At 38.5% G+C, this 27,994-nt stretch overlaps 1 protein-coding gene across 1 annotated transcript in view; it reads right to left on the bottom strand.

Moving 5' to 3' along the window:
- Positions 1–11,650: 11,650 nt before the first annotated feature.
- GRXCR1 (glutaredoxin and cysteine rich domain containing 1) overlaps positions 11,651–27,994 on the bottom strand; it is a 40,959-nt gene continuing 24,615 nt past the window's right edge. Inside the window, exons 2-4 of the mRNA XM_030028578.1 lie at positions 22,797–23,036; positions 15,168–15,233; positions 11,651–11,905 (exon numbers count right to left, since the gene is read on the bottom strand). Of these exons, the coding sequence (XP_029884438.1) occupies positions 11,726–11,905; positions 15,168–15,233; positions 22,797–23,036 (486 nt within the window). The 3' untranslated portion in view covers positions 11,651–11,725. The remainder of the gene's footprint in view (positions 11,906–15,167; positions 15,234–22,796; positions 23,037–27,994) is intronic.

Genomic DNA, 27,994 nt, shown 5'->3' with positions numbered 1-27,994 from the left:
AAGGATTGTCCTACAATCTCCATGAACATATATGGTCCAGGATAAATCACCCTAACTGTGCTTGCTGTGTTCAAGCACTGCAAGAGTACAAGTTTTCCAGTTTACCTCATTGTTTTTTGAGACAAAAAGAGAAGCTAAACAATTCAATTGCAATGGAGGATTGGTTGTATCCTGATCCTCAAGAAAAATCTGTAAAACACCTTGCGAAGACAAACTTGTAATTTAAAATTCTTAATTCTACTGGACACCAAAACCATCAAGTCGAAAGTGGTACTGTTTTGATGGCACATTATATTATCCTTGTTCCTATCTGTCTGTATCCATAACAGGCTATGTGCTACTTGTGTCCCTCTTACCCCTGAGGGATAACTACGTTTATCATCTCAGCCTTTCCTGTTCCCACACTTTCACCTCCTGATACTGCCTCCACTCCTCAGAAACCAGATACCTCTGGTCTGAGGCATATCTAAATAAACCTGAATCAATTGGTTTCAACTCATATTTAGCTCTGAAATCGGTTGCGCTTTTTTTCAGACCTAAAGAAGGAGCTTCATATTGAAAACCTACCTCTTTTTACGAGATACAAGTTATATAAAAAATGCAAACTCTCCCTCCAGGCTTCTGTTGCTTATATCTTTAGATCATACAGCAGAACATGTGTTCATTACACTAAGGTTATACTGACAACAAGCATGTCTCAGGCATATGACAAACCATGTCTTAGAGGACAGTGTCCACCCTGCATGGGGTCACACTTTCAGACCACTGTCAGGACAGAGCTTGCGTCTGATGTTGAGGGCAGCTTTGGAGAGATCCCCAAAAGTCAGGCTAGACACGCTCATAATGTTCTGCCACATACATCTTTGCCGAAGAGATGATGAGGAGGCACTCGGCGTCTTTCAATAAGTAGATAAGTCATTAAAAATCAGCAGTCCCTGAACAGCTCTTAGCATAGGAGAACAAAAGAATAAGAAATCTGAGGTTTATCCAGCTGCTCTACTGGGATCTGGGGTCTGAAGTAGAGGAATTTTCCCAGAAGCAAAAGGAGTTTTCAAATTCAGGTGTTATTTCTGGGTTATGGTATCTAAAATTGTTGGAGCAGGAGTCAGAGAACAACATAACTGTTATTTGAATAAAATTAAACATATATATATATATATATACACACACACAACTCTACAGAGGCATGAATACTAGATTACATTCTATACTATATGACCTAAGTTAATAGAATTAATTTATCTGCACTTGCTATGCTATTGATCATTTAGGTATTAGAATAACTTAAACAAGTCCACCTTAGCTTTTTTTATTGCACACTGAACTATACTGACAGAGACTTCTCTCTCCAGCATATTAGACATCCGTTAATTACTAAATATAAACACTGCTACTGATTAAATGTATATTTTGTAGAGACGACAAAGTTCTTCAGCTCAGTTTTTTCTGAAATAAAGAAGTTGTTACCGAGAAAATGTAACTGAAGATATCCAGTCTCTCATTCTACACAGAATGCTTATAAATTTCCTTTGTATTTTTAGCTGTGAACAGAAATGTTTGTATCTTATTTGAAATACTTTGTATAAGCTGTAGGTCTTACCAGTAAGAATTTCCAAGCTTTAAACAGATCATATAAAGTAAAATGCTAAGAGTTACTTCAAAACTGTAACAAAAAATCATGGTGATCATGAGTAATATGACAGGTAGTTGTTTATTTTGTGAAACACAGAACCGTTATCTAAGATCTGATGTGTTTTCCTAGTTATGGCACAGATTTTGGCCAATTCATGGAGGTACATGAGGTTTTGTAGCGATAGGTGCTACAACATCAAAGACACTCACTCACTGTGTCGTCCGGCAAACGGGCTGGAGAAGGCATGGTCACATGTGGGGCATAACGCGATATCCAAAGCCTCTGCTGAAGTGCTGCAGTCTTGCACGATGTCTCATGCAGGACTGAAAGTGCTAATGAAGAATGTAAACTGGTCTGGTCCGGTAAAGTCTAGAGCAAGTCATAAGTATTGTGCCAGGAAAGCGTCCTTCTAAACATAGCTTTGGGCCCACCTCTGAGAATTTTGCAATAAAAATAAGAATGCCAGATGGCACTGTGAGACTAGCAAATCAAATTGCTGAGGATGATGGGACAAGCGCTTCTATTATTTTCTTCAGAAACAAATGAAGGAAAATGGGGCTTTATTATTCCACGCTTTGTTTTTAGCTATGTGGGTTTTTAGCCAATAACTGCTGTCACTTGTGATAAATAATACTTCTGTTTTTTCATAATCTCCCTTCAGATGAAAGAAAACGTTCTGAACAGATTGCATACATATCAAACTCTAGAACAAAAGTGCATGAGAGTAGGAAGGTAAAATGTAGTTATTTAATAATCTTAATTTGGTTGATTTCATTTAATAGCAAAACACATAAACTATTTCATCCATGAAGGGTGGTTGTTATTTTTCCTTCAATTAGACAAAGTATCCAGCTAATGCATATGTCATCATTAAGGTCTTTCTCTTGCAATTAAGGCAACAGTGGTCCTTCATAGATAAGACATTTCCCAGTATTTGGTCAATAGAAACAGCACTTTAAAATTCTTATATCCTTGTGTGAAATGACAAAATACTTGCAGCCAGTTCCAACTGCATCTTACAGGAGAAAAAAGTATCACTAAGCACAAATGCTCAAAACTGAAAAAGTTTTCCAAAAACTTGTGACAACCTCTCTTAGTATGAAACATAAATCCTTGCTTCTGCAGACATGACATGATCCTGTTGAGCTGTCATGTAAAAAACACTCAGAATGTAATGACTGCTGAAAATATTAATAGTATTTTAATGTCAGAGAATCAAATGCTGACAAAGATAAAAAAAATGTTACCAAACTTGCTACCACCATGTCACTATTGACATCTATCTCTCATGAATGGTGATGACACGGTGAATATACTGCTCAGTGTTGGGTAGCAAATTTACAACAGGAAGTTCAAATTTTCAATTTACTTTAAAACATATTGGATTTTTAGACACAATCAGATTTAAGAAGTTAAAACAGACATGTTATAGCTATGTTTAACCATTTAATTATTTCTAGGTATCTAGTAACATCAACTGAAGAAGGAAAGAAGGAAAGTCAGAAATTGCTAGTTTTTCAGATATAAAGCTTTTGGAAAAACTTTATACTGAAAAAAGGGGGGGAAATACTTCAAAGAATTTTTTTTAGGGGGGAAGACTTAGTGTATTCCAGTTTCTCCCTGATAACATCTACAGGAACCCAGGCATCAGCAAAGATTGGTTTTGTCTGGAGGTTTGGGTTAATTTTCTCTCCTTCTGTGCCTCTGAGGCAAGCAGCGATGTTAAAACAGCGATGTTAAATCTGGCTTACCATTCAGAATTGCTGTGCTGATCTTCACTGTTTATGAAATACTTTCAGATTCACAGCCAAGAAGTCCTTTATCAGTTTGTAATTATTACTGTTATTATCAATATGAAATGTCATGTTGAGAAAAAAGTGCTTTGGGGATTTAGTAAAACTCTTGAAAATAAAGCTCACTATGTATCTAAGCCAAAAAAAAAAAAAAAAATATATATATATTGACTACTTTGGCTTTATGCTGTTTCTCTGCAGGTGTACATTGGATGAAGACAGTTCATTACAGGAGGTTAATAGCCCCACTCAAGCTGGCTGTCAGGAGGAGCAGAGGACACAGGCTGACACCAGCCGAGGATTTAGGAGAGCAGGGTGGAATAAACTACCTCTATTAAGCAGGGCAGATAAACTCTGTGAGGGAAAGAAGATGAAATGAGTGAATCTGGGATCAAATTCTAAAACCAGGTTATGGTATAGCAAGGTATTCTGGACCACAAGTTATAGTACAGCAAAGACAGATGGTAGGAAATCTCCAAGACAGGACAATAGGATTTGTGGCTAGGCCCTGAGGCTATAAATCCTGCAATAAGTAGATATACCAAGTTGGCTGAAGGTAAGCGTAAAGGGTGGCATGACATATTTGGCATTATTGAGCATTAGGTGCTCTGCAAGAAGTATAGGCTGCAATAGGAAAGACTTATTGCCATCATAGACCTGATAAAGGAGTGGAGAATAAATGCGGAAAAATATTATAAGGTTTTTCGAACTATATTGCTTATGAAGTATGTCCTGGAAGATCAGATATGGTGGCTACAAAAAGAGGAGAGGATTTTATTGTTAACTTTTTTTTGATACAGGATGTGAATATTTGATTAAGAATGTGAGAAAAGGCTGACAAATTCAGGATCATTATGTCCCAAACTGATAAAAGAATGTGGGATGTGGAAAAAGGCAGCGCAGCACCAGTCATCTCGGTGCACTGTGTGCACTGCCGGCAGCATTGCAAGAATACGACACCAAATAGCAAGGAGCCCTATTGTGAAAATCTACATCCCGCAGAAAGCATGTTAATGGCTTTCTGTAAAACACTGAGGAAGAGGATTACAGAATAAACTTTGTGATAGGTTTGTCTGTTAATCTTGCTTTAGTTATTCTTGCTTCTCCTGAGTTCCTAACTGATGGAGGGAATAATAATGATAATAATAGTCTACTTATGTTTAAAAGTACAGTTCTGTTGCTTGACAGTAGTCTAGTAGATTTTATTCTGTGTTTATGATGAAAAGGAAAACTTATCAACATCAGCTGTTACCATCAAGCTGTAATGAGAGGAAGCTTGATTTTCCTATAATACTAAAAGCAATGATTGCAATATCTCAAATATATGAGTAATGATGATTGTTTATTACTTTTGTGCTTATATTTAACAAAAAAATGACAAGTTTTTACTGAGTCCTTTGATTTTGCAGACTAAGGTATTGATCTTATGTCCTGTCTGTCTGATTAGACCCCTGAGGCAGTGTAAAGCACTCATTGCCAGTGCAGCTCTACTGATGTATAAGGTTTAACATAAACATGTCATCCTAGAGGTTTGGAGGCTTTTTGCTGGAGTACACCACCTCTGTCCTGCTGTGTGCTACTTCCCCGTGTCATATGATGGGGAAAATTAAAATGCAAATGAACTTTGGGGGTAAGACAGAGTCTAGATGTTCTTCAAAGTCTCAGGCATTGGCTCAAATCAGGGGCAGATCCCCAAACAGAAACAGTATAAAGTTCTTACTGGGCGTTACCTCAGACAGTACTCAGATTTAGATGATGCTTCGTAGTTTTGTCATCCTCACTCATTTATAATTTACCTGACTTGAGATCAGAGAGGAATTTCTCCCATATCTGACAGACAAGAATCCCTGCACCAGATTTAATACTTATAAAGTAAAATAGCCACTTTCAAGTGGTAATTTGATGAGCGTTCACATTTAAATGATGACATTTGATGACTTCCTATTGATCATTATTTGCCTACTTTGAACAGATCATGATCAATAATAAAAATAACAACTTGTAGTTAACCCATCTGACTGGTCATATAACCCTTCCTTGTTTTGTGTAGTTACAACAGGTTTTTTCCTCCAGATCGAAATGTAACTCTGTCAGCTACCAGAGACCATTACCCTGCAGCATATTTCTTTTATATAGTTTCAAAATTCAGGTCACTAAAGGATAATTATTTTTGTTGAACTTAATATCTGATTGGGGTGGGGTGGGGTGGGAGTGTGCTTTTAAATAAAACTTTGTTTTTAGTAACATGATACTTCCACCAGTGGAAAAAAAGTGCCTCAAAGAGAGACAGGCAGTATATGTCTTATTGCAGTGTGGCTTTTCTTGAGCAGAAAACTTATTGGATTTCATAAATCTTTTAACTCATTTGAAACCAATTTTTCAAAGCAGAGCTGATAAGCTAGAAGAAGCTTAAACTGCAAGTTTTTTTCACAGCCATTTCCTTCTAATGCAATTATTTCCTGATTCATCACCCCTAAGCAAATTAATGCAAGAAGAAAGAAAAATAGGATTAAATATAAAGATTTATTTCTAATAATTTTTACTTTTCAATTATTGTTGGATTACAATGTCCTTTACTATCATCTCTAAATTATTTAAAGTAAGCCAAGCAATCTAAATTCTTCTCCTTACTAAATTATTTAGGGCATAAATGTTTCCTGTTGAATGCTTTTGTGGTCAAATAATGTATCTCAGGCTAAGTGAATAAAATTAATTTTAATGCAATAATACAAAGGCAATAGCTAGGAAAAGTACCTGACGGGTCTTCCATTATGTATTTACTCATGCAAATTGTAAAACTCAGCTCACTAAAATTAATTTCTTACTTTTATTAATAAAACCCCAAAACTCTCAAGAATTTTTTGTTACTTTTTGCATGAGACACTGAAGTCAAAAGTAGTAAGTTTTCTTCCAATAAGTGTTTACTTCCAGCAGAATTAACTTCTCTTCTTTCAAGACATATTAAGTTCTTTACATTCATAATTATGGGTTCCCAGGTATGACAAATTAACTCACAGAGTGAGTGAACATCTTGGAGGGCTTCAAGCCACACTGCATTCTTATTTTAAAAGAGGCATTTATACTATACACTATATAGCATTAATTACATAACTCTGTATTCGGTTGCTTCATTTGTAAAGGTAAGATAGGCTAGACCCAATCAACCAAGAATTTAAATCACTAGAATTGTTCTCATTGATTTAAGAGGACTGTGTTTGAGATCGGCAAACTTTAGAATTAGGTACAGAGGTCAGTAAGCTGTATGTCTGATATAGGTTTTAGATATGAATCATACAGCATTGCCTGCAGAAACTCTCATTATTCTAAATTAATATAAAATATTTTATTACAGAAGGCTGCTGACAGGTAAGACAGTCTATCTGTTTCATGTATCTTTAGAAATAGTACACCAAGGAAGCAACCAGAGGTTGAAGGGAAATCAACTCCCAGATACACTATTTCTTACTGAAAATGGCTGGATTTCACCCACAGCAAATGAATGCCCATTGGTGTGTTAAAAGAGCAAGCTACTCCCTAACAGAGCAAAACCAAAAATGTATATGAAATAGTGTAATATTAAATAAAGTTAATAATCCCTAGGCTCTTAAACAGTGCAAGTGAGAAACACATTACTCTGAAATACCCCAATGTTATTACAAAGAAAACAAAGTGAGGAGGATGAACACCCTGCTTAAAGTGGTCCTCCCTATTTAGAGTAATGAATTTTCTTACACTTTACTCTCATGAACAGTCAAATCCTCTACGGAGTAGAAGACCAGTCATTTGTTCAGATGCCAACCTGAGACTACATAAAATGAAAATACAAGTAGGTTTGTCAACGTGCAATCGTCTGTTGAAATTTAATATATGATTAGTTTCTTCAGTATGACATGGCTTTTTACCGGGAAAGAAGGGCCGAATGTTTTAAGGACATTCATCACTTTCTTAAAACTCATCAGATCAATATTGATAACAGGAAAAGAAGAAGGTTTTACGTCAAAACTTGTAGAGGAAAACCTGATATTGCAGCCTTGAAGCCAAACTTCAGGCAAGAAAGCAGAAAAGAGAGCTCAAAAGCTCCTAATCACCATCTGGTCACTGAAAATTTGCATGCACAACTTCTCAGAGTACTTGTTCATCTCAGATGGGTCTGAACTCACATGAGTGAATGTGTGTAGATGCTGAACAGGCATCTGACTTCTGCAGGGGTCTCGGGCCAGGTGTGAATTCGGTTGCTAGTCCCTACTGCATTGGCATTTGATTTTGTTTTAGAAAGTAACTCATATACGTCTTCCTCTGCCTCGCAACGGGCAGTTGTTCCCTTTCCAAAAATTAACCAGAAAAAGTTATCCATAGCAGTCTAGTATTTTCTGTCTTACTCTGCTTCATTTCCCCCTCTGTTCTAAACACTCTTTTTATTTCTTTTTAAGTGTCCCCAGTTAGGCAAGATTAGTTCAAAAGTTTTCTCCTTTCAAAATTGTCATGAAGTCACTAAAGCATGTGTATTCTGCAGGTCATTATATACCGCAACATCATATTTGTCTAGCCAGTCAGTTAGGGTGATATATACAATCCCCAGAGCAATAGTCACAGAGTCTTTGTGGCTTATACCTGAAACGATTCCTTTATTTGTCAGTCAGTAGGAGCCTTTGCCACAGGAGGGCCTGCCTTTATCCATGAAGTTTCAAGTATGCGAGACCTCAGATGGCCCTGATGTGGAAGCCAGTTCCCTGCAACATTTCAGTTTCCACTTTTCAGTTCTTTTTCATGAAAGTAAGCGGTAGCTACAGCCCATGAAAAATTAAATTTCTAGAAAAATCAGAGAACGAGTTGCATCATGTCATGTCCTAGGACATGAATCCTGGTAAAGCCAAGCCACCCGATGGCTGTAGCATAACGGTATGGGGAATACGTAGCCCACTGGAAAGCATGCGGCAAGGTACAGGACTGAGAATTCCAAGCCATTCTCTTTCTCAGGATCAAAATATTATTTTGCAAAGCAGACAGCCTAAGGATTACTTTGCTCTCTGATACTTGTTCTTATATATGTTAATATGCTGAGCTGTCAGCCAGAGAACATCTGCTTGGATCCTTACTTCAGTGTAGCGATGAGGGCTAGAAACAAGAGGAGCAGAGCTTGATGCATTTAGAAATAGAAAATTTCCTGTACAAAGATGCAGCTGAAAGAGTCTTATTTGTCATATCAGAGGAGATCACTGCCAACTCCTTGAAAGTAAAGCTGCAATACTGGTGTAAATCAGAACAGAGCTGTATTCCTTGTCTGTTCTCAGACTGGCTTAAAAGTTGTATTGCTAGCTGCCTGATATATCTCTTATATCAGAAAGTGTCATATCCCTGAACTGGCTCCTGGGTTTGCATTAGTAATACTGTCATTCTGTCACCTGCAGTGCTTCTAGGATGGTTGGAGTGATCTAAGAAGCCAGACCCAGAACCCTAGCAAAGATGGTAAACCATGCAGTAAAAACATATTCCTGCAAAAAAAATTGTTTTGGTTTTGTTTTTCATGCAGGCTGTTAGAAGGAAAATATAGCTAGAGAGCAAAAGCTGGTAATTCAGTTGATGACAGAGGAGAAAAGAACTTTTCCAGTACTGGAAATTTGTCATAGAATTCTTGAAAAATATATAGTGCCTGGACAATGCTCTATTTGTGAGAGTTATGTCTTGTGTTTTGTTTTATTTCATTATCTTCTAGTCTCCCATAAAAACCCTCTGATAAAAAGATTCTACAAAACGTGACCTTTTGCTTTCATCCTTTCTCCTTCTAAAAGGAAAACTAAGGAGGTTTTGCCTCATCTTTGCTTGTAGGAGTTCAGTGCCTCTGTTAGAAGGGTAGTGCCTTGGCTAGGACAGTCTCTCTAGGTTTCTTGCATGGCCCCTGGAGATAAATCAGGAAAGAAACTGGATTTAGTATCTTTGTCTCACTCTGAAGAGAAGTAATTTTCTGATTGCCTGAAAGGTGGGAAAACCAGCTTCAAACCCTTATTCCAGATCAGTGAAGAACGTTTTCAGTTTCACTGAAGATGTTTAACATACTTTGACGAGTTATAGTTCTTTGGCCACACGGTGCTTCAGTGGAAGAATGGTGATATGGACTATCTCATCAAGCAAAATGTCTTTGTGGGGGTGAAGACTGTGGAATTACACTATCACAAATACATTGGCATTTTCTTGAATAGTAATTTCCCTCAAGGACAAATTTGCTTATGCCATCTTAAGTGCAGTATTCACTACCGTGAATGTGCTCACCCCCTAGTTCCATAGCATGTTAACAACTAAAAAGTAAGTTTTCATGCATCAGAAATGATGACATTCCAAGCGTCGGTATTCTGCTTTATGCTACATTTCAATCCCTATCATACCAGTCTGGACTGCAGTATTAGACAGAAATGGAGGTTACATGACTGTATTAAATAAAAGAAGGGAACTGTATTTTCTTTCTTTTCTTCTTGCCCATGCAGTAATAAGTTAAGCACATCTGCATTTCAGAGTTTTATAGCTGGGGTGCTGCTAAGCATTGTGGATGGCCTCTGTAGAAAATTTAATCTCTCTCATGTTACGCAGAAAATCCAGTCACTCCCTCTGAGCCTCACTGGGGAAGCTGTAGGAGCAGTAGCAGCTTAGAAGCACGTTCAAGCCTGCGCATTCAATATCTCATAGAATATGCATAAGTCCCTTAGATTCAAATGTTCAAAAAGATAAATTAGCCCAACTTGTCCAACTCTTCAGCACCAGCTACCACCTCTAGACATAGCAAGTGGAATGGAGGTGGAGGAAAGGTTGTTGTCTGTTGATTCAGGTGAGGGAAATAAGGCATGAGGAAACACAAATGTTGTCAGAAGGAGCTTTTTTGCAAGCCATGCTTTCTGCAGCTGTAGCTATCCTGCTTTATACCACAGCTGTGCTGTGCCCAAAACACTGAAAGGAAAGCTGAGTTTTTCATCACAGACAAACAAAGAAAGGTTGTATGGGGAAGAGGGAAGGGAAATGGCGTCACCCACCAGAGCAAGCAGCGTCTAGTAAAGCCAACTGCCCTTACCCAACCCCAGTCAGCACAGCTTTACAAGGAATGAGGCAAAGGGCAAAAAGTGACATGGCTTAACATTTGTTAAAGCAGTTTGGGCAGGATGAAATGCCTACCATGGAAGCCTTTTCTAGCCAACACCAATTTCAACGAGCTGCTAAACCTCTGTATTGCTTGTGCCAGTACAGACTGACAGCAGGAGCAGATGTGCAATGTCAACGTAAGCAGAAGGTGGTGGTGCACTAAAGTACCCTGTTAAAAATACTCTGTGGAAGTGCATCAATGTTAATGCACTTCCAAACTGGAATATATTCAAAGTGGAGAGCCCACAGTCCATTCAGACTAATTACTGACTAATTCTCTTGTGCTTGTGTTGGGGAAATCCACCAAAAATGACAAAGGTATATACAGTGCTGGAGTTGTCTGGGCGTAGACCAGTGGCCCTCCTGGAGTGAGCAGATACCCTAAAACACTTGCGCCAGGCTAGTTGTCAAACCACAACACTTACTAAGCTGAAAAAGCAGAAATCTCATCCTCAATTACTTTATATGCAATTTATAAAGCTATCTGGTGTTCTCACTTGATCACTATAAGTTCTGCTGTGATATGTAGTATCATAAAGCTCTGAGATAGTCCAACAATAGTTATCAACATCTACTCTGTTAAATGTTTATGTTACTTTGTCTAACAACATTAATTTAGCACCAAATGCAAAGCAGTACTAAAAGAGAAAGCTGATTCATGAGACTTTTAAGAAATGTTTCTGTTCTTCTGTTGCCACTTAGAATTCAGGCCAGAATTCAGCCATAGTGACTTTTCAGGGAAGTGCTAAGTGGAATGGTCTTGAGCTAGTCCACATCACAAAATCTTTATTCTCACTGATCTTGAAAGCAGCACCTACTCAATAATCTGAAGGTTAAGTTTCGTTTTGCTGTAATCTTGAGGGCATGATTCAGAAACACCTGCTATTGCTGATGATCCCCTATAGAAAAAGGGAAGACTTCACATCCAAAGGAGTGATGATACAAGTTTTGCAGACTACAAATCTCTCTATAAAGAAAGTAGAAAAATATATTTCAGAGTTCATGATATGGTCAGCGACCTAAGTTTAAACAGCTCAAATGATCAAACCAGCAGAAGTATACTACAAATGGATTTTTATTGACTGAATTGGATAAACGGATTAATTTTAAAAAATCATATTACAAACTGGTGCAGTACCATAAAATCAGTTTTGTACATGTGGAGATGCCATTCTTAGCCTGCACAGCTCCTGCAGCGCTGTAGCCCATTCTCATTGCAAGCGGTACACTTGAGGGCTTTGAATGAGTCCGTAAAGCAGTTCCGGAACACAGACATCTTGCTCCCATGGCACGCTGAACACGGCAGGAAACCAAAGCCCCCACAAGAGGGGCACTCGTGGGGATGCTGGACTCTCTGCTCAAAGAAGAATGAGAGAAAGACAAAAATGTTACCTCACCAACCACCATAAGCTCTAGGACAAGGAGGGCTCCAGGACAGCTGAGAATACACATTCTGGTGTCCATCTTGAGCAATACCCAGCACCCTATCCCAAGGTATACCCCCACTGAAGACCAGTACATCTGCCTTTTCCTTTGGTCAGATCCACATGCAATGGTAAGAGGCTCACGGCAGATTCATCAGTCACATATATACATACATAGATACTATACCTTAGTAGCCTGTGTTTATACTTGTCAAAATAGCTACCTAAAGGATAGCTTGCATACATTACTCTGATGTAGTTTAGGTCTAGATCAATTCTAGAAGGTATTGCAATTGATTGAATCTAAACTCCAGGCAGTTTATGTTAACACTATATTTTCTATGCTGTATGTTAAGTTATTATGACTTTTAGCATTTGCATGCTCGTGTTGAACATATTGTTCCTATTACAGTTAGAGTTGATCATATCAAAAAGCAATTCATAGCTGCTGACAAGTATTGCTTGAGGAAATAAGTGGTGTATTCAAATTTATGGATGTAGAATGCTGAAGCTTTAAGTGTAAAGAAGAAAGATCATCAATATTCAATGGTTATACCTGAAGAAAATTGCTGCAAGCAAGGCTTGGGCTCCCTCAATTGTCCTAATTCCCGAGTAAAACAATAATTTTACTCTATTTTGTATTGAATTAAAGACAATGGAGAACACAAGAAGAGATTTCAAAGACATTTTTAAGTTTCACTTGCTGAAAATGTTGCTAGTTTGTTGAATGATTGCCTTAAACTTCTATATCAGAGAAATGAAAGGTACACCATGTTGGGTACTTACCACAGCACAGAAATGTAGCTTTAGCATCTCACTGTTGAGTAAAGACTTTACAGATTTATTTACAAAGGAAGAACAAAAATCCGTACAATTCCTGCTAGTGTTAGTCTGCGGAGTTATACGCCACTAAAAAATTAGTCAGCAATTATTACCAGAGTATACTAAAATATGTACAGATAACGTAGTCGTTCTTGTAGCTTCGTTGAGAAAACTGAAGACATTTCTGCAAAACCATTAATAATAGCATTCATCTACGGACAACTCAGATGAAAATGCAACAAAGGCACTTTTTCTTTTTGTCCTGTAGCTCATAAACTTGCCGTTCTTCTTCACTTGGCAAACAACTCCTATTACTATTAGCTTCGCCAGGGACAATATTTGGAAGTATTTAATGTAAAATTAGCATTCTTTTTATCTTGGGAGTGGCCACATCTTTCATAATTTACAATGGCAGTTTAATTCATTGAACATTATTGCGAATAATCTCAAAATTTTAAGATAATAATATTTTTAATCTTTACATTCATTATTGCTTGGTAGACTTGTAAATAACTATCTTTCCATGTAGTTAAGATAACTAACAAAAAACAAATGCAAAATTGCTTTAGCTTAGTTCCTTGAACAATGGCCATCTCCTTCTTGAACAGATGACAGTTTGTGTAACCATTTTCTGCATCTTCAGTAAAGAAGAAACCTGACTGCCCCTTGTAATCGTAGCAAATCCATTTTTGAAAAAAAAAAAAAAAACAAAAACCAAACAAAAACCAAACCACCAAAAGGCAGCGAAGCAGTGATTGTATTCAGTAAGCGGTTATCAGTCTGCTGTAGTCTGGCATTGTTTGTCTTATAGATGTACTTTCTGTCCCAAGATTAGGACAGACATTGGGCTAGGGAATAACATTATAGGAACCCCCCAAGCAGGATCTGGGGACATTTCATTCCAAAGTAATGAAAAATGTTAAGGGGGTGTATTAGCTAACCTTTCTAGTCAGACAACAAAAATGTTGCGTGCTTTAATCATATGTACGCTTTTGTTTAATAGTTTATGGTTAGCTATTCACTGTGGTTCAATACGGCAAACGTTTTATACAGAAATACATACACTGAGTCACAAGGCAAGGAAAGTTTTGCTGGGTTAAGGAACAGGCCAGACAAATGCAGAAGGCACCACCTGCACTGTAAAGGGACAAGGCAGTTCATGATTTACTGGTGGTGTTGAATCTACCTCCTGAATAAGATAGGGGTGACCAACCCGCAGGCTCAGCCTGACTGGAACTTTTGGAGGAGTTCAAGAAGGACACTAGCTATAAGAAACCAACATGCTTCACAAAAAAAGGTACTCATTTTGTGATAAACTCAAAGATGTATAGTATACAAAGAGTTGCTGAGAGCGTGTTAGGAAAGCATATGCTGTAGTTTGACTAAATGCAGGGAATGAAAAACCTTGGGGTTAAATCAACTAGATGTAGCTTTCTTCTGCTCTTTCATCAGTGTCTTTTACAAATATCATATCCTCATTATCTATTTTTAATGTTGATGTTACATACTTCTGAAGTTTATGTGTTTTCTTAATTTGGTTAGGGGTAATTTCAAACTAACAAGATAATTAATAGCAATACACTCCTTTTCTAAGGATACAGCTATCCATGTAACCCAGACATTATGACATAGGTGTCCCCAAAATGTCCTTTGTTGCAGGCTATCCAAAGGAAAACAGAAAATGCCTTGAGCAGCCAATAGCACAAGACCAGCAGAAAAGTGATGCCCAGCAAAGATCTCAGCTTACAGCAAAGCTGTGGGAGCAGACCCACATTTCAAGTGTCCTCAGGGAGCGTGCATCCACTGTTCGCAATAAAAGGCAAACTTGCACCACAGAACTTCAACGGACAAGGCAAACTGAGAGCTGGAGAAAGGCATGATAACCTGTAGTTTGAAATTTGTGCAAATTGGTGTAATTGGAATTTGCATTTGTCCAGATTTTGTAGAAGTCCAGCTTTAGGTCTAGCCGGAATGCAGATGTGCAGGTTCCCAGTATGTTCACTGCAGTACACAGGGAAGCAGTGCAGCTTCCATGCAAGAGGCCTGACTCCCCCAGGGCATGGTGAAGGTTAAATACCAAAGATGATGTCAAAAGTTATGGGAAAGGGAAAATGAGTTGTCTTTCCTGCTGTGGCAAAATCAAGCGAAAATAGACATGGACTTTTTGGTTTGATGTTATAGCCATTCACAGTTTCTCAAACTTAATGGGCTCTGATACTAGATATCATTCATTCAAAGAGAAAAACAAAAAAAGCATTTGGGATCATCAGTTTATAACAGAAGAAAAGGAACTGGCAAAAAAAAAAAAATCTACTCAATTACAAATATGCAATGTACGTTCCTTATATTTATCTGCAGAAATACCATTACCTCAATTTTGGTTAAGAGATCCTGCAGTTCCCCAGATTCATTCATTAGTAAAATTTTCTCAGCACCCTATTAGGAAGAAGAAGAAGAAAAAGGTCAGCCAGTTTAGCATGAAAAAAACACGGATTATTAGAAGATTTGGTCTTGAAAATCTAAACAGGCTGAGGATAAATTTGACTCACATTAGGTATTTTGTAATTAGGTCAACCTTAGGAAAGCTAGAAGGAGAGGAGAATCTAATCGCAGTTCTGATAGTAGTACCTGAAGTTTGTTACCAGGTGTCGTATCACATTGCCTTTTTGTAAAAGGTGACACAGCTTGGAAATTCTGATTGTGTTCCCTTTATTTTACAGGGTATGTTTCCTGACAGAATAAAAAATATGTCTAGTTAGGGTGTCAAAAATTACAATTTTATAAATATACAACACATCAGAGAATGCAGCAAAATGAGAGGAGGAAATTGTATTTCAAATATTCTGGCAGTTGAGCGTTGAATTAAGACATAATATGCCTAATGTATAACACAAGGAGAAAAAGGGTAATGAAAATACTGTAACAACATTAAAGACAGACACAACAATGAATAATAATAATTTAGTCTGAGTACATTAGGCCTCTGAGGGGTTCTGTGATCTGAACCAAGGCAGTGCTGAAGTGTTTTTTCTTTTTTCCTCCTGAAAATAAATGCTAAGAGATTATTGCAGACAAAATTAAAGTGTCAAAGATGATGTAAAACTTTTTTTCCTCTTTCTTCTAATTAGAGGGCCACGTTTGAATGCTTACACTTCACTTATGTAACCAAATTCACTGAATACTAAATATTACCAAATACTTACAGACACTTTTAATCAGTGGATCACAAGAAACCAATAAAATGTGAGGAAACTGAGGCACAGATGAAGGGAACTGCACAGCCCTTGCCCACTGCTAAGGGCGACTGGCCACATCTACACCAGGTGATGGGTTCATGCCATCACGCTGCCCCAGTTTGCTAGTCCCTGCATGCCCGGACTGTTAAATTTTATCTTTGGATTTGCTTCTGGCATGAGCTGGGAGGTGTGCTGGGATGCCAGCACATGGCTGAGGTGTGGTGGGATGCTGGTACAGAGCTGAGGCATGGTAGATTGCTGGCACAGGGCTGAGGTGCAGTGGGATGCCAGCACATGGCTCGGATGTGCCATTACTTTGAGCTGCCCGTGGTCAGCTGAAGGGGCTCTCAGTCCCAGCTCCCCACCAGCATCGCTCTCCTTGTTACTGGGAGGTACAGGAAAGGCTGCTAGGGAGCACAGGGAACACATACAGGTCACTAATGTACGTGTTAGTGTCCAACCATTCACAGTGCCTTGCTGGGGACTGCGGAGGCTACAAGTGTGTAGCTCAAAAGCCAACTAAGGGCCACCAAAACATTGCAAAGGATTTTGTATGACACCTTACTACGGTTAGTTTCTCTGTAGAAAGTCTTTTTGCTCTGGCTTTGTACAAAAAAGAAGGACTTTTGATTCTGTGTTTGATGATTTTCATTTCAGTTAAAGAGCAGAATAATAATATTTTAGTGGATGTGAGTGCCACTTTTTCAGTGAATGCTACTCTTGCAGTGCTACGCTTCCAAAGAGATTTTTTTTTTTTGAAAAAGAAGTACCTACAAGGTATTTAGTTGTGATTAATTAGTCACAGAAGATGACAGGAGACTCAGATTAGCTAGCCTTACTTGCGCTGACTCTTCTATTGAAATCTGTTCTAGACCATGGACACAGGGTGTACCACCTTCAACATATGCGTTAGGCTCTCTGTGTCCCCAGCAGAGCAGCTCTTAGCAGCCTGTCGGCCCCTTTCACACTTGCCTTCTCATCTTTGCGTTCACACAGAACGGGCAGTAGGAGTGATTGGCACAACAAAGCGAGGGTTTGCCAAGGCGGCCCATGGAGTATTAGCTCTGGGCCTGAATACACTGCAGCGGCTTAAGACAAAGCTTGCGCTGCCCGTCTGATGCAGAGACGTTAAGGATTTGCAGCTTTATTGATGTAATTGCAGCACTGCAAATTCCCTACGCTAGACAAGCCCCGATTTGCCCCCATTTAGGAAAGGATCTCTTCTCTGCGGCAACAGTTGGCAAAAGCTTTCCTGTGACTTCTGGTCCGTGTTACAGTGATGCCGTACGATAATGCTGACTGGCTTTTACAGCAGCATAATTAAAAGTCTGACAGGTTTCCCATTATAGATTCATATTTTAAAGGATTTATATTTCAGATGACATTCAGTCGGCCAGCTGTGTTGCTTTCAAAGTGGAAAGCCTCATTACTACGGTTTTAAAATTAAAAACCAAACGTCCAAATGGCTATCAACATTTTTAAGTGTTTCAGCATGTCTTTTCTGATTAACGGCTGCCTCAAGTGAAATTTGACTAAAAGATACCTTGCAGAGGTTAACCTTCCCTTTGGATCTGTGAATCTTAACAAGCAGAGTCTGTAATTAATAGAGTAATTAAAGCAGCTGTTAAATAAGTCCAATAGCTGCTTTCTGACCAGAAAGTGATGCCTTTCTTTTTCTTCCTAGATTGTGCTCGGTTCACAATTACCCACAAAGGGATGTGAAACATTAGTCTGTCCCTCCTAAGACTCACATAAGGAGCACAAGGGACAGTGGCCATAACGTTTAAAGAAGCAGCTGGGAGAAGGCAGTTTTCAGGTTTTTTAACCAGTTAAATTTCAAAGCACCAGCCTGCGAATCCTTTATCTACTGACTTCAATAGCTCTCTACCGTGGTGGAAGAGCCCAGGGGCTGCGGTTGGGTCTTTGCCCTTCTTTTGGCAAGGAAATGCCACAGACTTGGCTAAATCACTCGACAGGTTTTCTAGACCATGTTCATTCTTCAGAATATTTTCCCAATTTTCTCTTGAGAACATCCAGAAATTAACACTGTATTTCAGGTATTGTCCCACTAACTGCAGAACTAGGACAAATCCAAGGTCCACTGTTTCCTACTGCCCCAGCTCTGTCCTGTCACTAAACCCATCTATTGCTCACCTATCTTGGATGTAACCCATTACCATTTTCACACTGTAATTATTCATAAAGGAATATACATAGATATATGGCTCTGCAGTTGGCTGTACTACAATACCTGCTGATTTTGGGAAGCAGCCTCTCTTCCACATCCCTCCTTATGTACAGAGAAAAATTAGCATGGCACTGCAACGTCTCTCTTCTGAACACATTTGCTGTGCAGATAAATTGCATCCCTTATTTCCTTAAAAACTAATTTTGCTGAGTATATAGGCGAGGCCTCTTGCTAAGGCAGCAGAATGCAATCACGAGCCCCACTGTTACTGGGCCTGCCATGTTTTTTCACTGTGGCTTACCAAGGAGACAGGCTGTATTTACCCCTGTCTTTGGCCAAAGCTCACATGCTCTTCAGCCTACAACACTATACCTCTGGCAATGAGGTGCCCCTTGGCAGCAGACAAGCATGGGGTATGATTAAATGCCTGGAAATCTGCCCATAAACTGAGAAAATTGACACTGAGTATAGTACCAGCACCAGAAATGCTGGATTTGATACGCAAAGAACTGAAAGGTTGACGTGTAAAGAGCTATCAGATTAATTGAACCCTGCTGTTCCTGATATTATAAACTGCAAAATGGAGGAAACAAGTGGGAAAATGCTAGGTGACTTGATGTGATAATTGCATCATAGTTTTACTGCCACAGAGCCATTCATGTCCACCCCATCAAGTGAATGCCAGGAGAATGTGTTTACTCTGACAAAACATGGAGGCAACTGAGAGCTACTAATCATATATGGCCACAAGAAAGCAGCAACTGTTAATTCTTGTGTAACAAAAAGAATATGTTACACAGGTGTTTTCTAAAAGTCAGTTACAAAAATAGCCTCAACATTCTTGGGAAATAATCATAACCAATTAGTCAAAGAAAAAAATTTTACTGTAAATCTCATGCTGTTGTGGATTCATTACAACTGGGAAAACTAAATGGGAAAAAATTTCTTCAGGAAAGAAAATATTAAATTCACATCTTTGAAAAAGATTCAGGTAGGTTTGTATGGCAAGTCAATACTGGAATTCAATCACGTATTTAAAGTGAAAAATAAAATAAATTTATTTTAAAACTATTACGCAGCAAGCTAACATGTTTACTAAGGATGACTCTATTTGCCATTTTTTATGTGTATGCCTTTTCCAGCAGAGTGGGTCTTTGCATAACGTAAACCTCTAACAGCCCTGAGTGCCTTTGTAAAAGAGTAAATGAATGCTTCAATTTTTCTTCTGTGTTGCTTTCTGTTTTTCGGAAGTCATTTTTTATTCTGCTTTGGTGTCCCAGCAGATGGCATAGTTCCATTTCAGATGGAGGCAGTCTCAGGTGAAAAAGAGGGATTAGATCAGCTGGTAAAGAGCATGCTGCAGAAAGAACCTGCAATTTCCTGACAGACTGATATTTAGACAGTGTGTGTCAAGAAATACAATGATTCAATAGTGAAAAAATGAGAAGATTAAAAAACCTGCTGCACTGCAGCACACAGGACTTTGCTTGACAGGGACTAAATATGATTTTTCTATTGCTTCTGCCCAAGTCGCGGGTTTGTGTCATTCCCCCTGTGCAGGCAATGATAAATTCCACAGAGCTGTGAAGATTTATCCACACAGCCTGCAGTGCTCTAACAACCTTGTCCATGCTTCTGAACAGCTTGGATACCGTATACTTTATCAGATGCACATATGCTGTGTTCTGGTGTTTTTGTTACATTTATCTCATTAAAACTAATCTTGTCCCCTTACAAAACTGTTCACATTTTAATTAGGAGTTGTTGGGTTTTTTCCTCCTTATGACTCATTGAAAGGTGCATGGCTTAATATAGATTCTCTTTTGTATTGCTACATGCAATCTCCTTCACGGAGGGATTTGCCAGGAAATAAATATTCAAAATTTAAAAAGAAGAGAGACAGAAAAAGAGGGAGAAAAAAAATATTGCATGATTAATTTACTGACACACCAGGCTCCTGGATTTCTATGTTGCATTTGCATATCACAAGATAATTATCATAAAAGACATTACAGAAATGTCCACTGTTACCAACGAGACCAAATTCTGTAATTAGTTCTCAATCGCATTTTAATGAAACGTAAGCCCAGCACAGGTTCCAGCCAACTTACTGTCTTTGGAGTCACTGATGCATTGTCTTCTTGAGGTGCCACATCCACCAGGCATTGACATAGCTGGGGGGTGAACGCTTCATTGCCAGACCTTCTCAATATACAAAGTGCCCCCCTCCTTTTTTCTCTTTGTAAATCAATGAATGCCAACCCCTCTTATGAAGCCATATTAAGACAGAGGAATAAAAACCGCCATAAAATAATGGGTTTTGCCCCATTTACCAAAGGGAGTGTGTGGACACATGTCCCTTGCCAGCGCAAGTGACAGGTTCGCCCTGGGGCTCTCCTTTCAACTAAAGCACAGTGGAGAGTGATTCTGTAGTGAGCAGCAGTGCCCCCCAAGATGATGGGTTTTAGTGGAGAGCAGTGGAATGCAGAAACTTTGCCTGTGAGCGCAGGTGAGGGACACCCGCTTTGGCAGAGCAAAGGGCTGCCCCAGTCCTGGCCAGCCACGATGCTCCCCGTGAGCAGAGCAGGCGTCTGCAAAGCAGATTGTCCACAAATAATATCGCTGTTACATGGAATAACTTTAATCCTCTCCTGGAGCTAAAATGTGTTCCATTTAACCACATTGTGGCTCATCAATTTAATTAAAAAAAGAAAAAAGAAAGAAAACATCCCCCAAGTCTGATTTTTTTCTGCTTTTTAGCAGATCAATACTTTCTGTTTTCTTGTGTTAAACAATGTGAATGCAGTTGCCATGCTGTAATAAATGTCTGTAGACCAGAACACCAAATTCCATCTTCATTTTTTTACCTACAGGAGGTAAAACCTGCTGACTACCTGTCAGCAGGTAGTTGGACAGCTAGATTTGCCTCTCCCGCAGACAGCTAGCTTCCTAATTCACTTGCCTTCTTTTCTATACCTCTCCAAAGTATCTCAGACAGTACTTAAATAGTTTTAATGAGATTGTATTGCTTGTTACACTGTTGCTCCTCTGTTAAAAGACACGTTTCCCATGATCTTCCAAAAAAAAGAAGCAGCAGTGAATTAATGGGCCATCCATCATACCAAAATTACTGCAACCAGACTTCACCTACAGCTGAGCAAATAATTTATTCAGTCCATTTCAGTATTTTAACTGAATTCTTTTGACAAATTGATCACACACGGACTGAGATTTTCTTGGAGTTGGTCATAACTCACTACTTTTAACATGATAATTAGGTGAGCGAAACTTAGTCTGAATCCTGTTGAATTTTAAGCTGCTTTTGAATGAAGCACTTCTGCTCCTGGCTGGCTGGAGAACTCTCCGACTCCAGTTTTTGATAAAAGCATCTTCTACGCTGATTTTTACTATGAAGTAAAAATCATTGTCTGCTAATATTCTGCATGCAGGCAATTTTGCAGTTGCTGTAGTGGTCTGGTAAGCCCTGTGCCAGCAAATGCATTTGTTATGGGGCTTGGGGAAGGCTGCCTCATGCAGGATACACAGAGAGCTGGGAAGGGGATGGGGAGAAAGGGTTTTCGAATGTTTCTACAGGCCCAGTATCAATTATGCCTGATTGTTGATTACATTTGATTTTGTTACTTAAATCTTTTGTGAAAATGAAAGTGTTAAGCAATACAAACATAATAACCCCACTGTGTTTAAATATAGTTTGCCTTCACAAATCACAGTCTCACTGTTGGTGCTAATTGCTAGCTCTTTACTGCTTGAGACAAATACCTTCTCTGAGCTCTCAAGCTGTTTTCTTTGTGCCACTTTCCAGAATCTTTTTCTCTTAAACTCTGATTTTTTCAGTTTCTGAGAAATACATTTTGAAAGTACAGGCTGGCCTTAATTAAAAGGTGATTTCAAATATCAACAAGCTTTTAGACCCAGAGTACCAGAGTACAAATTTGGATTGTAGTTTTCCATTTGGAGTTTATGTCTTGCGACAGGGCAGAGTTGGGCTGTTTTTCTTTCTTTTTTACTGATAGACTTTTCTAAAATTAAGTATTAACCAATTCTGTGCCTAAAACAATGTTCAGTTGATTGCAGATCCTGGTACAAACTACATCATATAAAATTCAATGCCTGTTTAAGGTCTGATACCCCAAGCTGTTAGTTTCATATTCAACACAGATATTACTAAATGACAGGTTTATGCTATGTGCATTCATCTTCCTGGGTCAATCATACACACAGGTTCCCATGAGGAAAAAAAATCCATTTCTCTAGATTTTCATGGTTTCAGCTACAAATATAAGCTATTTTTTAAGAACCACAGGATGGCTTAGATTGTATTACTGCCTCTTATTCCCCTCCTGATAGCCTCTCCCTGGTTATCTTTTGCATCTTCAGATCAAACCTATCAGTGTGGATCTGTGCAGCACATACCACAAAGGGATCTCTGTCTTTGATTGTTCCCATCATTCCAACATTGCAAGCAATTTTCTAAAAACCCCGCTTCTCATCCATCAAGATTTTCATCTGTTCTTCCAGACTGCAGAATAAAACAGAGGCTCATGCTTTACTTACCCCAAGATAATGGCCATCGATAAACACAACAGGGAGTGAGGGAACTTCACAGACCCTCCTGCATCTTTCATCTAGTTCTTTTCCATAATCGCTGTTCAGAGCAATGTTTTTTTCTTCAAACTTGACTCTGTGGTTTTGAAAGATCTTTCTAACCAGTTCGCATCTTTCAAAAGTGGTTCTCACCACACGAAGGCTAGTAGTATAAATTACTATGCGGCCAAACTCCAGCACTGTTGATACCTGGAAAAAAAAAAAATAGTTCCCATTAAATTAAGGTGTTAATAATTTCCAAGTATTGAGTAATTTCATTAAAAATATTACTTGAGAAAAAAAAAATTACCTTGAAAACACAATCCAACATTTTACTTTTTTCAAATGTAAAGATGGAAGGGGAGAAATTAAGTTCTTGCAAGCACCAACTTAAGGCAATTTAAGCTGTTTATCTAAGTGCAACTTCACTTTTTCTGGAAGGTTTTAGAGATGCTGAATCAAGTTAAACATTTTCAAGAAACAGATATATTTTAGATCCTGGTGGACTTCCAAATTTGAATAAATCATCACTGTTTTGTTGATGTCTCATTTGTTATAACAGTGGCTCATGTTTACACAAACAGAGTGTGGTTGTACCCAGACTAAGTCTAAACTTGCTAGCCCAGGTGTTGCTGACAGCCTCCTTTAAGCAAGGGTGGGAGTCTAAGCTAAGCTTCATCACATCTATGAGCCGACATTAACTTAGAATACTTTAGGTCTCTCCACACTGAACTAGATTATGACTATAGAGGGGACAGATGTATCCCTAATATTTAGGGTGGAATCATGTCATATTACCCTAACATCCAATCAACAATAAAAAAGTACATTTTGTATGTATTCAGTGTCCAATTCAAAGCCCACTGCAGCTAGGGGAGGCAGTTCCCTTGGCTGTAAAAAGTTTCATACTACAATTCAGATTTGACTTTTTACCCCACTTCTTTGTACGTAAAAGTTTATGCCACATCTTTCCTTTCTGGGATGAAAACAGCTAGGGAGTGTAAATACTACAGGGATTAGTTTGCCCAAGAGAGAGTTGTATATTTTCAAAAAGCCTGAGTATCATTGCTCTAAACAAAGATAAATAACTGAAGTCCTAGCTTTTTTAAAAAGGTGGTAAGGCATTTCCAAACTTTTCAAACTATCCATTATATTCAGCAAATGATATTTAATTATTTCAGCAGCATTCCAGAAGTAAAAAAACAAGTGAGAAAATAAAAAGCAAGGATGCCTGTAATGCACTGTAGCAATCTATGAAAAATGAACCTTGATGGGTGAATAGATAATTTTTTAACTATGTCATGCAATAATTGTAAAGACACAGTTGTAAAATTGGGCAGATGCCATTGCAGATTTTGCCACATGATGAAGTCATGGTTTATCTTACTACATAAATGCAAAAAAAAAAGTCATTGCAAAAAGCATATTCTGCTTAGAAAGGTGTTTACAAGGTTCGATGTACTGTGAGGGTTCTCGGGAAAAACACTTGCGTTTTACAGATCACTTATAGATCACTGGAAGTGTAATTGCAAACATATGTAATGTAACCATTTTCCATCTCCCATTGTGGGAAGGAAACATGTTGTGATAGGTCAGTATTTATTCCTCTTTGAATGGATGTCAGAAATTCAATTTTAGGAACACATGTTATAAATAGTGGCTACTTTTCTCCAGCCTGTTTTCTAGGTTGAAAATCTGTTATACTGCTACTGCAGCATTGACTGTTCTCCAGCACATTGTTCACACATTCCAAGTGAGAGGATTAGCTCATCCTCTGCTTAAAAGACAAGTACTCTACATAAACACTGCCAAATATTTTAATAACCGCACATGGGTTGCTGGAAGGAAGAGGAGTTCATCCTTTTCAGAAGTAACCAAAAGGAGTTCTTAAAATATTCCTTAAAAAGGCAATTTCACATACTCATTTTTTCTTTGTCTGTAGAGTGAAAATACATTTTGAAGTGCAAAACTATTCAACAGGATGAAAATTCTTGTTCCTTCATAGCTCTAATCTCTAATGCTGTTTGTTCCCAGACACCAGAGGCTGGCAGTATAGACACAGACAGTCATTATCTAGCGAAGCATCAGGGCTGTGGTGTCCCTACAGCATACAAATAAGCAGCTGAAGAGACGGAAAAATGGAAAGTTGTAAAGTGATCTGGAAAGATATCAAGTGGAAGGTGTGTACGCAGAGTCACTTTTATGTTTATTCCTTCATTTTTTCCTAATGTGGCAGTGAAGAAATACCCCTGTTTGCCCTGAAAAGAAGTATTAAGGGCATTGACTAAATAATTCTTTAGGGAAATTTTAGTAAACACCTTGTTTTCTGTGCTACAAACACACAGAAGTTGTCCTTGGCAGGACTTCATCATACCAGGAAAATCCTTCCTGTCACCTGCCTGGAACCACACTGGTTATTAAAAATAGGAGTGAAGACAGTTAGAGAGATTTACAGGGTTTTTCTTAATGAGAATCTGTGCTAATTCTTATTTTGCTACCCATTCAATGGCTACAGCCTGTAATATTCAGTGACTAGAACATGCTCTTGAACTAAACCAGCAGAATAATGTTTGAACTGCTTTTCCTTCCTAGGTTGGAACTGTGGCAAAAAACCATAATAAATGACAAGCAATGTAAACCAATGAATAGAAGACATTTTAGAAAAAGAACTCTTGCAATTTTACGTAACGTGATGATTCAAATTAGAATCATCTCGTATAACTCACAAATGCACATAAAATTTTAGCTAAAGTTAAACAGAAGGTAATTCTCTGGTTAATGGGCATGACAAAACTTTACTCAGGCTGTGGAAGTTGGACAGATGAACAAACCAAAAGATTTGGAGCAACCTACATTGACCACTTTCTCGCACTTCCTGTGAGTGGGATTCTCATTGAAAGCTGAAGCTTATGGAAATCTTTTGGCCTGAGGGGCAACTTTTGTGTCAGATTCAGAAAACCCCATGCACATGGGCCAAGAGTGTGCTTGAGAGAAAGCGTCCACGTAGAAAGACTGCCAAGGAAGGGATTTAAGGTTTCAGAGGGAAATAAAGTTGCTTTGGTAACAATGCTTTACATCATTTACAGCTCTTAGTTTAACAGCACAGTGCTACCATCTCCCCAAGGTCCAAAGGCAGTATCTGTTTTACTGCATCAACCTAAAGAACTTGCATTTTGCTTGGGAGCTTCGAGCAGGTAGCAACAACAGTAGCCTGACCTGCATCACTTCATGGCACAGACGCCACTCCCAGTGAGTCAAGAACAGCTGCCCTTTTTTTTCTCAGTCTAGAGAGAAAAAGTAATTGTTGCACCAGTTCAATCCTGTTCATGATTGAACATGAGAAAAACAAAAGATCTTTCTTATTTTGTGCCTGACTCAGTCTTTTCCCAGACTTCTCTACCAGATGGCTCAGGCTTTTGCAAATGAGGAGTTAGTTACACTTTGGTGTACAGCCGGGGGAAACCTACCCCTCTGCCATCCCACTGGCATCCATTTGACATGGTTGCAATTAAATGTAATCATTAACTGAGCAAGTCTTCTGCAAACAGCATGACGGATGTCATCTCATGAGGCTAAATATGTGAGCTTAGCATCAAGAGAAACCACAGGACAGAGGAAGAAATTGCTGATAAAGAGAAGGCTTAATAGACCAAGCAGATGAGCAACAAAACAGAGGGATGCAGGGCACTGAAAAGGGGCTGAAAAGACAGAAATAACCAAAAATAGATAATAACCCCAAAATCAAAATGTCAGGATACTGACAACAGAAGAGTAGTACAAACTAAATGTAGAAATAAAAACATGAAAAATATGACAAAAAAGAGACAGACAGTGAAACAAAATGAAGTAAATGAAAAGACAGAGAGAAGGTCACTGAAATATGACATCCTGAACCTTTTTAGAAGAAATCCTGGTAGCCAGTGTAAGCATACAACGACAAATATTTCACAGAATATGTGAATCTCCAGGTTGTTTCAATATTTTTGTGGGTTTTTTTTTTTAAATTTTGCATATTCCTGGAGCTGCAGAAATATGAAATATTTGGGAATCATACTCCTAAAATATATGTTTGAGAATTTACCTTTTCTGTATAACAGCTGCCATGACAATAATAACAACATACTTCCCAGTAGCTCTGAAAATACAGTATAACACTCAGGAGTTTCCATGGTGCTTCTGAAAGCCAGTTAAATGTGTATGCCATAAAACTCCCATGGACGTCTCTGGGTTCAGACCTTCCCCGCTGCATCTTATCCCTGGCTTCTGGATCCAGCTGCAACTGAAGTAGCAGCAGAAAGTGTCTGTGTTTCTCTGCTGGTTCCATAGCTACCCTGGCCCTGACCAGTCCTCCCAGTCTGCGCAGATATCACTCATACACTTATTTGTGAGGGGAATTTATAAAATGATTACCGAATAAAAATACTAGATTATTTCTTCAGCATATTTGTCATGAATTGCTGTCCCAAGGCTATAGATTTTCTTTAATATGTTTTAGGACATTTTTTATGTCTGCTTTGCTGACTTTGAGTGGCTCTTTATCTTTGGACCAAAACTCATAACGTGGATGTTTTTGCAGCACAGCTAAGAGCTGGCCAAATTCAGAGCAGAGGAAGTGGTCCAAGGCAATGCTTTTCTACTTGTGGTGTGAGGACCACTGCTGCACCTTGGAGCACAAAGTGATTGCTTGTAAAACAGTGGTAACATTTTCTTTCTGAAAACCTTTGTATATGACCATGTCTGCAAGCAAGTAAGCAGGCAAACCCAGCAGTAAGAGGAATACTCATGACATTAACCTCATTTTTATTTGTTTGCAAATGAAAACTGTGACAGCAACACTAAAAAAGCAGTTACGGGATTTTTTTTTTTTTTTTAATCCTCTCTCTGGACAGAAGGCATAAACATGTGGTTTAACCTCATTGGTGTGAAAAGAATAGCTATTTACATTCATATCCATATATAATTTATTTCAATGGTTGCGTCACCCACAAATTTACACTTGCTTCCTTTAAAGTACCAAGTAACAAATACAAAAAAACCCTCACCAAACCCACTCTATACTTTGCATTATATACATTATATGAGCAACTGTATTCTAGCAAAAGCAGAATATTTTTCTGCTAAGATTAATGGGCTGGTATAGTACTTTGGCAAAAGCTGAAATGTTAATG

This window comes from Aquila chrysaetos, chromosome 1 (assembly GCF_900496995.4).
Source record: "Aquila chrysaetos chrysaetos chromosome 1, bAquChr1.4, whole genome shotgun sequence".
Lineage (NCBI taxonomy): Eukaryota > Metazoa > Chordata > Aves > Accipitriformes > Accipitridae > Aquila > Aquila chrysaetos.
The sequence above is the reverse complement of the archived record's forward strand: the minus strand, read 5'-3'. Positions and strand labels throughout refer to the sequence as shown.